The sequence below is a fragment of the Sciurus vulgaris genome, assembly GCF_902686455.1.
Source record: "Sciurus vulgaris genome assembly, chromosome: 5".
NCBI classification, from domain to species: domain Eukaryota; kingdom Metazoa; phylum Chordata; class Mammalia; order Rodentia; family Sciuridae; genus Sciurus; species Sciurus vulgaris.
The window spans coordinates 166,868,143-166,880,987 of NC_136465.1; the positions used below are offsets into that span (position 1 = coordinate 166,868,143).

The 12,845-nt window shown below is 42.7% G+C and overlaps 1 protein-coding gene across 4 annotated transcripts; it reads left to right on the plus strand.

The window, feature by feature from the left end:
- Window positions 1-109: 109 nt before the first annotated feature.
- ASCL4 (achaete-scute family bHLH transcription factor 4) lies at window positions 110-10,899 on the plus strand. Of its 4 annotated transcripts, none has more exons than XM_079143107.1 (2): window positions 110-633; window positions 9,253-10,899. In XM_079143107.1, the coding sequence occupies exon 2, from the start codon at window positions 9,465-9,467 to the stop codon at window positions 9,978-9,980; it is 516 nt and encodes a 171-aa protein (XP_078999233.1). In that variant the 5' UTR covers window positions 110-633; window positions 9,253-9,464; the 3' UTR covers window positions 9,981-10,899. The 4 variants fall into 4 exon arrangements, 3 of the variants coding, with proteins under 3 accessions (XP_078999233.1, XP_078999232.1, XP_078999231.1); XM_079143106.1 differs by lacking the exon at window positions 110-633 and adding an exon at window positions 6,176-9,043; XM_079143105.1 differs by lacking the exon at window positions 110-633 and adding an exon at window positions 6,176-8,962.
- Window positions 10,900-12,845: the final 1,946 nt, after the last annotated feature.

Sequence of the window (12,845 nt, forward strand, 5' to 3'; positions counted from 1 at the left end):
CTCCGGCCGGCCCGATCGGGTCGAGCGCCGAGCGATCGATCCACGGTTGCTAGGCGACCCGTGCGGCTGTGCAGGCTGCGTGTGCATTCCGAATCCCCGAAGTGCCCAGATTCCGGGCTGTGGTCTTCGCGGCATGCTCCAAGCTCCCAAGAGGGAAGCATGCGTGGGTCCACGCGAGCCCGAAATTTTCGAAATAAATTTGGAGTGGGTGGTGTAGCCCAGAGGAATTGAGATTCTATCCCGAATGTTTTGCACTGCATGTTACACCTGAAGGTTGCCGGTTTCCCCGCTTTGAGTCATAAATGGTGGCGTTGGGGTTTTGCACGGATCTTCTCTTTTTGCCCTCCGTTCCTTACTGCGTGCCATTTGCCGTGCTAAAAGACTGGAGCATACTCCGAAGGCTTTAAATATTGCAGGAAAATGATCCCAATCTTAAAGAGGGTGACATGGGAACTGCACCACACCTGCTGTCTGCCATACACCCGCAGAACAGCAAACCCAGGGATTCTTCCCGTCATCCAGAAGGTATTTAATAAATTACCTTTCAAACATAGAAGTGCAGAACAAGATGCCCGGACCTGCCTTGGACAGCTCGTAGTTTAGTGGGGACTGGTGAATTTCACCAGGGCAGAAGTAAGCACAACGTTTTGGATGAGAGCAGGGGTGGTGTGGATTCTTGTAACGTGTTCCTCGCTTGACTTCTCATAAGGAGAAAGCACATTCCTCTGAGGGAACTTATCTCTGAACGTGGGCAGGTCACACCGGTTTTGCTTCTTGACCAGACAGACATGTAAATCATCATATCACAAGGAAGTGCCCCAGCATTCCCTAAAATACCTGGGGCCTACAGAATGGTCATGTGCATTAATGTCCAAAAGCTTTGAACAAGTTTTAGCACCTATTCTTTTTTTAAACAATATTGTTAAGTGCGAAGATGTATGTAAAAATCAGGTCGGATAGGGTTGGGGTTGTAGCTTAGTGGTAGAGCCCTTGCGTAGCACTGGCTTTGATTCTCAGCACCACATATAAATAAATAAAATAAAGGTCCATTGACAACTAAATTTTTTTTTTTTTTTTGGAAAATCAGGTCAGATAGATTTAAGAAATAAAACCCTCATATTTACGTAGAAGAAAGTACAGCACAAAACAAAGAATTTACAAATTGAATTTCATAAAAATCAAAACGTTTGTTCTTGAAAAGACTGTCAACAAGATGAAGAGACATAGAGAAAATATTTTCAGAACCTTTTAAAGTCAAAAAGAAGGCAATTTTTAAAGTTTTTAAAATTGTGCAAAATATTTGAACAGCCACTTCACCAATGAAGATAGATGGATGGTGATCAAGCACACAAACAAGGCATGCAACATCATTAGGTATTAAGAAAATGCAAATGAAGCACAGGAGGTAACATGATGGCTAAAATTAAAAAGAACTACCATAACAAGTATTGGTGTAGATTTGGAGCAAATTCCTGGACCCCTAATGCACTGCTGCCCAGGATGCAAACTGGTCCAGCCCCTTTCAAAAGCAACGTGACAATTTCTTATACCATACGATTCAGTAATTCCATTCCAAGGTGTTTACCCAACAGAAATAAAAACATAAGTACAAAAGCATGTACATGAATGTTTATAGTAGCTTTATTCATTGTAGTCCACAACTGGAAACCACCCAACAAACTAGTGAGTGAATGATTTTAGTGTATTAGTATAGTGGAATCCTACACAGCAATGAAAAGGAGCAAGTTGTCAATACATTGATTGATCGCAAAAACCTTATTAGGGGCTGGGAAGATAGCTCGGTCGGTAGAGTGTTTGCCTTGTAAACACAAGGCCCTGGGTTCGATCCCCAGCACCCAAAAAATAATAAAAAAAAAAACTTATTAGCTTAAGTGGAAGACACCAGACACAAAAAATAACATTTTTAAAAATTATTTTTAGTTGTAGATGGACACAATACCTTTATTTTTTTTAAATATTTTTATTTTACTTATTTATTTTATGTGGTGCTGAGGATCGAACCCAGCGCTCACACATGCGAGGCAAGGGCTGTACCACTGAGCCACAACCCCAGCCCCAAAAGATTACATATTATGAGTCGGTTTATATGAAATTCTAGAAAAAGCAAACTATAGTAACAGAAAGCAGATGAGCAATTCTTGAGTAAGGTGATAATATTGACTACAAAGGGCATAAAGGCATTCTCAGGAATGATGGAAATGGTCTCATTTGTAGCAGTGGTTACACAATTGTATATATTTTGTCAAAATTAATCAAATGGGTCGAGTGCACATGCCTGTAATCCCAGCAACTCAGGAAGCTGAGGCAGGAGGATCTAAAGTTCAGGCCAGTCTCAGCAACAAAGTCAAACCTTGTCTCAAAATAAAAAAAATAAAAAGTGCTGGGAATGTTGCTCAGTGATAAAGCACCCCGGGCTGAAATTCCAGTACCAAAAAATATATATATTAATTAGTCAAATAACTTAAGATTGGTGAATTTTACTGAATGTAAAGATACCTCAAAAGTCTATTTTCTTTAAAAAATTATGTAAAAAAAATCAAGTCAAGATCCCTTAAAGTTGAAGTATTCTGACTCCGTTCCCCAGACTAAATTAGATCCATTGTGTGCTGTCTCTTTGTACCTATCATTATCACAGTGACTTGTTTAAGCTTCCATCTTGCCATGATGATTTTAATTTGGGGGAACAAGTTCCCTGTCTTTTTTAATGCTATAGGACATGGAGTGATACCTGGCATATATCAGGTATTCAATAAACATTTGATGAGTAAATGAAAATCAAACTGGCGTAATTTGAAGCTAGGCATATTGACTCGTGTATTTACTCACTTGGAGATGTACAGGAAATGGATGCCCAGAGATTGCCATATCTGCTGATTTAGGGTGACTTACCCTTCAAAGAGACCCCATAGTGCCATTAAAATAATAAAACAGTGGGAGAATTCTACCATCCAACCTGGCCAGTAGAAATGAAGACAGTAGCCCCTCTTTTAGAGCCCAGTTATTAGAAAGACTGTGAGATCAAGACATATAAGGAGAGACCTTAGAGATGATTATAGCTAAGACAACAGATCACAATTTTTCTTTTTCCTGGATGGCAAAGACAGGTGCAAAGAACAAATTACCTTTAAACATTATCTTCTGGCACTAAACACAGAGTAGTAATGGGTAAGCTTGGGTCTAGAGTGGGATGGTCAAAATATCTTCTTTCAATTGACCTTTATATGAGTTCAAATTCTGTTTCTGGTCTCTCATGTTAAGGAGAGTCTGGAAATATTTAAATCCTATTCTTGGGCATTCTTGGGACTCTCCCTCAGAAATCTGATGCAGTTGATCAATTACAGTGGAGTCTAACAGATCTATTTCTTGATTTAATTGTGCAGAAAGGCATCGGAAGGCTAGAGTTTATTCAACAAATGTTCTTTGAGTGTCTATTATGTACCAGGCACTGGGAAGATAGCAGTGAACAAAATAAGCAGAAAATACCGGTCCTGATGGAGCTTACCCTTATAACAGAAAAAGATAGAGAATGAACAAATAATTAAAATATGTAATGCTTCAGATAGCAGGAAATACCATTAAAAAAAAACCATGGCTGGGAAAACACATGGAAGGGCTCAGGGTTGGGGTTACAGTTTTCAAGAGGATAGACAAAGAAGTTGTCTCATTTGAATCAAGAAAGGGAGGGGGTGGTTCACTGGGCATGGAGAGAAAGAGTGCTTCAGTCAGAAGGAAGGGCAACAGGCCATTGCTCATAACACTCATCGCAGGCTTAAAAGTAGAAGCGCATTTCCTTAATTTGGTAAAGAATATTTGGGAGCCAGACAAGGTGGTGCACGCCTATAATCCCAGCAGCTCTGGAGGCCGAGGCAGGAGGATCACAGGTTCAAAGCCAGCCTCAGCAACTTAGCAAGGCCCTAAGAAACTCTGCGAGACCCTGTCTTTAAATAAAATATAAAAAGGGCAGGGGATGTGGCTGAGTGGTTAAGCACCCCTGGGTTCAATACTTGGTAGCAAAACAAAACAAAACAAAACAAAACCTATGAGATGGTGAAACATTAGAAGCTTTCTCATTAAAAGGATGCCTGCTATCACTACTACTGTTGGCATCAAACTGGAGATCTCAGGCAATGAAATTCAATAAGGAAAAGGAATGATTTATATTTCAAAGGAAAATACAAGACTGTCTGTAGCCAACATGGTTACAGTTTAAGAAATCCTAGAAAATCATCTTTTAAAAACACTTACTAGAAGCTGGGTTCAGTGGCACATGCCTGTAATCCCAGCAATTCTGGAGACTGAGGCGGAGGATGGCAAGTTCAAATCACCCTGGATGACTTAGCAAGACTCTCTCAAAATGAAAAATAAAAAGGGTTGGGGATATAGCTCAATGGTAAAGCTCCTCTGGGTTAATTCCTCAGTATATATACATATATATATGTATACTTATACATATACATATATATATATATATATATATATATATTTTTTTTTTTTTTTTTTTTTTTTTTTTTTTGGTGCTGGAGATTGAACCCAGGGCCTTGTGCTTGTGAGGCAAGCACTCTACCAACTGAGCTATCTTCCCAGCCCAATTCCTCAGTATTAAACGAAAAAAAAACTTTAAATTTCTACATGACAAAAGACTGCAGAGACAAGTTTAAAGTTCAAATAGTGCTTGAGAAGAACAGGAAAAACAGTAATAAGTTGTACCTAAGTACTTATGGTTCTTTAAATTTTGCTGTAAATTTTATATAATCTTTAGAGTGCAATGATATGAGTAAAAGATTAATACAGCTTTCCCCCCCGACTGACAATGGACCTTCTGTTCTGGTTCCTCTGGCAACCTGATAAAGGTAGAAGGTCCATTCCGCTGTTAGGTAACCTCACCCACATCAATCACTTGATTGGTAGATTGACACAACTGTAAAGACCGGCTGGGGAAATATAGCTTTGGGCTTCCCTATGTGTGGAGTCTGTTTTGTTCAGCCCTCCAGGTTCCCTGGAAGCTATTTATGGAGTGGTTATTAAATCTATTAGCTCCTAATGGATAGGTGATTTCTAAGTCAGAGCAGCTGCCACACTGTCTGATGTGTCTTGGTCCTTTGCACCTGTGTGGTTACCTGGCTGCAGTGGGGTGGAGAGGAGCAGCTGAGTGGGTTGCTACCTAGATTAGCACAGGGATTCCCAGGAAGGTGAATGCCTAATTGTACCCTGCTCCAGGCTGTCATTCCTCCCCTATCCTTCCAGATGAATCCGATGATGCCAAATGTGGCCCACAGTACTTTTATGAATCTAGAGATTTAGTTATACTTGGTGGATATTACACGTGGTTATACAGATAGCTAATAGTTGAGCTATGTAGAAAAGGACTAATTGAATTCAATCATGTTAAATAATCAATTTGAGATGTAGTTATCTACACCTAGGAGAAATCATACATCTAGCATGAGGTCATAACATACAGGTCCCTGTTCCCCTTGTCATAGCTGATGCAAATTACAGGCATGGGGGCAGAAGGGTGTGCACACCTCAGTGCTGTAAGCTAGGAAATCCAAACCGGTATATTACGCAGGAAAAGTCAACCCAAATCTCTCCCGACTCTCATGTTTTAAGCAGGTAATGTAGGCGCTTAGTATCAGGGGTGGAAGGGTTCCTTATTCTTAAATCTACTTTTAAATCTGTTGAGCCTGGCCTTTAGTGAGTGCCCCTTCCTCCTTTTAGGAACACATTTAAAGAGGACCACACAAAGCAGTCCCAAATGTTCTTGTGGGTTAGCATATCTGTAATCTGATCTTGCCAGCTGTGTTACTCAGCTTTTTGTCACTGTGACCAAAATACCTGACAAGAACAACTTAGAGAAAGACAGATTTATTTTGACTCTGGTTTGAGACCAGAGTGAGTTGGCTCCATTTCTTTGGGCCTGAGATGATCATGGTGGAAAGATGTGGTGGAGGAAATGGAGAAAAGCATCTGGAAGTAGAGAGAGGAACAGAGAGAGGGGGGCAGGGGAAAGAGGGAGAGAAAGGACTGAGAAGAAGAATATACGGAGATCCCACCACCCAGTACTCTGCCTGCTATCAGTGGATTAATCCACCAATGAGGTCAGAGCCCTCATGATCCAATTATTGCCTGAAGCCCCAGCTTTGTACACATGAGATCCTGGGAACATTCCAGATCAAAACCGTACCACCAGCCTTAGGCAAGACTTCTTTAAGTTGGAGAGAACATTTATCCAGGTTAAAACTGGACTGTAGAATGAAGATCTAGCCTTTTTTTTTTTTTTTATTGTAGTATCGGCATATATATCCTGTGCATACTTCTTCCTCAAAGACAGAAGTTTTAAGGAGCTGGAAACCCTGTTTCTAGTGTTTTAAATTATAATGACAAATCTGTTGGCTTGGTGTAGATTAGAGCGTCATTTGAGTGTTCTGTACATTTTCTCTTATGATAGCTTTTTTAAAAAGTAATATGTGCTGTTTGCAGTGAGTTAAACAGTAGAAAGGTCTATAAAGAAAAATGAACACTTCTCCAGCCCCAATGCCATCCTTTTTAGGCAGCCAATGACTAAGTTTGGTGCACGCCTTTCCGTTTAATCCTCTCTGCTCACACAAACACATAAAGACACATGCATCATGTAGGATGGTTTTATGTTCATGCTATAATTGTTACTCTATGATTTTTTAACACATCAAGGATATATGCAAGTTCTTACATATAGATCTTACTCATTACTTTTAATAACAGCATTATAGTCTCAAAGTATTAACCCTTTCCCTATGAATGGACATTAAGGCTGTTTCCTCCTGCCTCTTTTCCCTTTTTTTTTTATCACTAACAATGGTACAATAAACATTGCTGTACCTATAAACCACTACTGGTGCATTGTCTATTTAATTATTTATTTTGGTGCTGGGGATTAAACCCAGAACCTCACACATGCTAGGCAAAAGCTCTACCACCAAGCTACACCCTCAGCCTTTTTTAAGTCTTATTTTGGGATTAGGGTCTTGCTAAGTTGCCCAGGCTGGAACTTGTGATCCTCCTGCCTCAGTCTTCCAAGAAGCTGGAATGACAGGCATGCACCACCACACCCAACTCGGGGTATTCGTTTTTGTAGGGCAAAGTTATAGAATTCTTTGGATCAAAGAGTGTGTGATGTGCACTATTAATTTTAAGGGCTGGGGATATAGCTCAGAGGCAAAGCACTTGCCTAGCATGGGCAGGGCCCTGGGTTTGATCTCTAGTGGTGCACACATGCTCAAGTTGGCTAATGTCAATAGCTTCCTTCCCGGAGCTTGCAGTAATTTATGCTTCGAGCCCTTCCTCACATCCTTGCCTGACCTGGTTGCAACTGTTTTCCTTTTTGCTCCCCTCCAATCTACTTTTCACTCTGCAGAAGAGTGATATTTTTCTTATCTTTTCTTTTTTCCATATTAGGGATTGAGCCCAGGAATGCTCTGTCACTTAACTACATTCCCAGTCCTTTTAATTTTCTTTTCATACAAGGCCTTGCTATATTGCCCAGGCTGACTTCCAGCTTGCAAACCTCCTGCCTCAGCCTCCCTGAGTTGCTGGGATTACAAGTCTGTGCCACCATGTCCAATTTAGAGTGATTTTTTTTTGAAACACAAATCTTCTATGTCACCTCCCCATTTAAAATACTTCAATTTCTTCTTATCACTCTTAGAATAAAGAGCAAAATATTTGACATAACCAAAAAACACCTTGCGGTCTAAAAGTCTACCTGCTTCTCTGGAGGGCTTCTCTCCTAACAGGAAGAGAATCCTCAATTCTACTGAGAAATCCTGACGACATGGTAGGTTGTTTGCCAGTACAAGCCTCATAGGGAGCTATGCCTTTTAAAATGTGACTAACTTATGCCTGAAAGGAATAATTATTTCTATATTATTTGCCTTGATGGAAATGTTTTTCCAGTTGCTCCGGGCAGATCATTTTGGAGTAAACAGGGAAGCACAGGACTTGTCAAAAAAGCATGTTAGGGCGACACCTTGGCTCCCAAGGAATCGACAGAAGGTCTGATCATAAACGTAGGGGGTTTTTGCTTCTCTTGTTTTTAAGTTGGACTTTTAAAGTCGAAGATGCTTTAATGTGCTGGTTTGCAGAACAGGAAATCTGATTTTCAGTGTGATAACACATTCTTTGACATTAACCAGTACAGTTGGATTTTTAATGACACTTTCATCTTCAAAGCCCTTCACCAACACGGATGGATTAATTATTCATTTTTTGGTCGTGTGTTAAAAAGACAAGTCTTCAAAGCCATCGTTTTTTTTTTTTTTTTTATCCTTGGAATTGGGGCTCCCCACTTTTCAGATGTTGCTTTCCTGTCTTCAAGGGAGAAAACAGTGTATTTTAAAAAGAAGGAAACAATGGAAAAATATTCAGTGCTAAGGAAAGATGGTGTCCTTATATCCTGCGTGGGATTAGAACAGTCGGGAAACCGTACTGAAACTGTTTACAGTAAGCAGTGTGGGAAATAACTGGCTAAAAGTGCCTGTTACTGTTCAGTCTTTTGATGTTAAAAAGTAGCATCGAGACCAAAAGCACCCTGAGTCAGACGCTGGAACATAATATGCGGACCCTTATATTCTTTTCTGAAGAATGTATTTTTTTTTTCTTGCTCCTTTCCAAAAGTGTCTAATTGGGTTTTTAAAAGATTCGGTTTGGGAGAAGAAAACGAGCTTCCCGGGGAGGGGTGGGGGGGTCCTCCTTGATTTGACACATCTTCTAACCACAAGAGAGCAGTCTTCCCTTTGATGAGCGCTTCCCTCCACCTCCCCAGAAATGAAAGAGCAAGTGTAAGTTTGCAAACACTCTAAAAGCTCATTCCATTAGACCTGGACGCCGGAAACCACAGGGCAGTCAAGTTTTGATTTTCAAGGAGAAAGCCACGGGTAAACTTTTGCTCCCCGCCAGGAGATCGGTAGGTTCCTGGGAAGAATTCTCAAACCTTGAAGATTCCTAGGCTGCTGGCAAAAAACTCATCTCTTGAAGCCCCGGAACGGTGTGTTACAGCAATTGAAAGCGTTGGTGGCTTTGGATGATTACTGTTTGGTGTGCGCCCACATATCCAGGCTAGGGGAACGAGCAGAGGAACCCCCTTTGTTATCTTTTGAAATAAGATCAGAGGGGAAGACGGGGTTTCAAGAGTGGATTGGCGCGGGGGAGGAGGGTCCTGTATCCATCTACCACCTCTGGTCTTAATTTTTATAGAGATCGAGGAGTGCGGTGAACTTCAGAAGCCATGCAAAGTTTCCTTGACGCCTGTTCTGGAACCTAGCTTCCGGACCCCCAGAAAACTTTTCCAAAGACAGACCAGCGGTGCCAGGCTGTTTGATGGATCAGAATCTGGATGAGATCAGATTTTAAATCTCGTCTTCGGTCGAGAGATTACTCTCTTGGGTGATCTGTCTGCTTTTCGGCGAATGATGGAGAAACGGAAGTCGGCCGGACTGCTGACCTTGCAGTATGCGCTGCGCACCGCGCCCCTGGGCGCGCCAGGGACCCTGCCTCTACTCCCGCCGCGGGACCCCTTCAGGGTTGCCATGCGTCTGGACGCCGCGTGCTGGGAGCGGGTGCGCGGGGGCTGCGCGCGGAGACGGCCGCGCCCGCCCCCACCGCTGCGCGGCGCCCTGGAACCCGCCTTCCTCCGCCTGCGCAACGAGCGCGAGCGGCAGCGGGTGCGCTGCGTGAACGAGGGCTACGCGCGCCTCCGAGACCACCTGCCCCCGGAGCTGGCCGCCCGGCGCCTCAGCAAAGTGGAGACGCTGCGCGCCGCCGTCAGCTACATTAAGCACCTCCAGGAGCTGCTGGAGCGCCACGCGCGCGGGCACGAGGGCCCAGCCGGGTCCCAGCGCAGGGCCGAATGCAACAGCGACGGCGAGTCCAAGGCCTCGTCGGCGCCCTCGCCCTGCAGCGAGCCCGAGGAGGTTGCGGGCTAGCGCCCCCGAGCCGCCCGGCCCGGCCCCGCGCCCGCTACTGCCGCCCCTGGAGGCAACCTAAACTCCTTTCCGAAAGTGCTTTGCATTTTTAATCTGGTTTCTTCTGCAGCCCTAAATCTTAGGAAAAAAGAAGTGAGTGCTTCAGGGGAAGAGGGGGTTTGCCATTTGGGGCTTTTGTTCCTCCCCTCGCCCTTTTTGCTTACGTGCCGGCAACTTAAGGACATTCTTTCCCCATTCTTTTAACTGCACATGCACACTGTTTCAGATTCTGAGCGCCTCGTTCTAAACACGATTATCTAAAAACTCAGGGCGGTAAAAAGTGGAATTTTCCATAGTTCGTGATATGGTTAAGTTATACGTTAACCAAAGAAGAACTTTAGCACATACACACACGCGACAGTCCTTTAGATGAGAGGAACATTTTCCTTGCATTTCTTCCTTTGGGAATCCTTTCAGGAATCGAATTGGCACGGCGCTCTGGGAGAAGGCGACTCTGCGCTGGTCCTGGAGAAGAGTACCCGCAGCTAGAATTCAGCGCGCACCGCTGGTTCTGAACATTGGTCTAGCGCAGCCAGTCTGTGTTTGGTGCACAGTTTTATCAATAAGTGGCTACTTGAGAACCTCGTAGCATTTACCAAGTAAAATGTCTTAGTGCTGATGAGCTCTTTGGAAGAGAACCCAGATCTGTATGACAACTTCTTTTCCTTCTCAGTTGCTTTTGTCCACCGGTTTTCCTCCTCTTTGCATTCGCCTTTGTACTTCTCACCCTATCTAAGAACCTTTGATCAAAGGGACACCGCGACTTTAAAATAAAATGGAAATATACTTGATGCCTTTTGGTAGTTGAACTGAATGCGGAGAAGGAATGTGGGACAAGGGATGGATTGAGCTTGGCACATTATCAAACTTTTTATCCTTGAGGGCTTTCAGGTATATTGAAATTACCCAGTGATTTTGGCTGTTAACAGTTACTTTAAAAATATTTGGGAGCTGGGGAGATAGCTCAGTCGGTAGAGTGCTTGCCTTGTAAGCACAAGGCCCTGGGTTTGATCCCCATCACAAAAAAAAAAAATTTTTTTTTTTTGATCTAGGGCTGGGATGTGGTTCAGTGGTTAAGCACCCCTGGGCTCAGTCCCCAATACCTAATCTAGGAGCTTGGGGATGGGACTCGGTGATAGAGTGCTTGCCTAGCATGCCCCAGGCCTTGGGTTCAATCCCCTGTGCTATCAAAAAACAAACAAAAATTAATTCTGGGTATTTTCTTCTGAGAAGCATGAACTCAGCAGATATAGTAGATGAATACTAACATATGAAGATAAAGTTTCTATCTCTCTCTCTCTCTCTCTCTCTCTCTCTCTCTTTTTTTTTTTTTTTTTTTTTTTTTTTTTTTTTTTCTGGTAGTAGGGATTGAAATCAGGGGCACTTTATCACTTAGCCACATCCTCAGCCCTTTTTGTTTTGAGACAGAGTCTGGCTAGGTCGCTTCAGGCCTCAATAAGTTGCTGAAGCTGGCCTTGAACTTGTGATCCTCCTGCTTCCGCCTTCTGAGTCACTGGGCTTCCAGAGGCCTACGCTTGTAAAGGCACCCAGCTTATAAAGTTCTCTTTAGTGTCTCCCAGTATGCCGAGCTTCTCTTTCCATGAAGGCGGCTTTGGTAAGGGGCATTAAGAGGGATATGAAATGAGCACTTTCCAGGTATAGTTTCACTTCTCCCCACACTGGCTTCATGAGGTAGGTTTTATTACCCCTTTTTAGAGATGTGAGGGAAGCTGTTTTTTCACTCATGATCTTTTACGTGCCAGGACTTAAGTTGTGTGCTTTTTACATTTTGTCTTATACTCAAAAATGTGTGGGGCAGATAATGTTCCTATTTTGTGCTTAAAAAAAGTGGAACTCAAAGGGGTGATATACCTTGACCAGGTTGCTAGGATTGAACTGAGACCCAATCCTGAGTCCATCTGACCCCCAAGCCCAGATTTCTTGTGCACTGTGCTCTCTTGCTGTTATTTGCTAGCCAAGTGGCCTGCAAACTTACCCCCTCTGCTCCTGTTTCCTCTGCTCTTCTGTTTTATAGGAGGGGAGAGGTGGAGAGCCTCTCTCCAAGGTACTCATCAACCACAGGTTGTGTCATTATTTGGAGAAAGTCCTATACTATTTCTCAGTTGCATAGAGAGTAAAGCCTGGTTAAGAATAACCTCTGGGTGGCAGGTATATGATCTCTTCAGTGTTTAAAAGGAAAGAATAACCAGGTTCTATTAGGATTTTACCTTCTTTGTTAAGGTTCTAGAGAAATGAATGACTTGACCCCTGGAATGCTGACTCCGTATTAAAATATATAATTACTGATATTTATAATAATGGCTTGTTTTGCATCACACAGAGAGATGCTGTGTAATGATTCACAACTAAACTTTTTCTTAAGAGCTGGGCCTTCTAGTTGATTCAACAAGATGCAATGGCTTGCTTCTCTCACAAATTACTCAATGAACCCCCCCCCCCCCCCACAAATGCCTCCTCTATTTTGGTCCCCAGACTGGTTGTTATTCCAAATGGGAACTTCCATGAAGCCAGTCTAAGGGAGGTGAATTTGCTAATTAGGAAAAAATTGGTAAAAAACCTAGGTTACCTGCCTGGCTGAGTTGGAGGAGAATATCAGCCAAATCATTGGGAGACTTAATGTGGTTTTGTTTGAAACCCTATTGAGAATAAGGCAATGATTTGGGGAAACCTGGGAAAATAAAAATAAAAGTCCCATCTCAACCATAGAAACTTTTTAGAGGGAAAAAAAAATCAGGCAGTTTTTCTGGAACTTTCAGGGTAATTCACAGAGGAATACCATTCCAGGAATGAGAGTTTTTAAAACAT

What these genes read in the sequence shown, in the direction of transcription:
- ASCL4 (XM_079143107.1), top strand. Translation starts at nt 9,465, where the DNA reads ATGATGGAGAAACGGAAGTCGGCCGGACTGCTGACCTTGCAGTATGCG.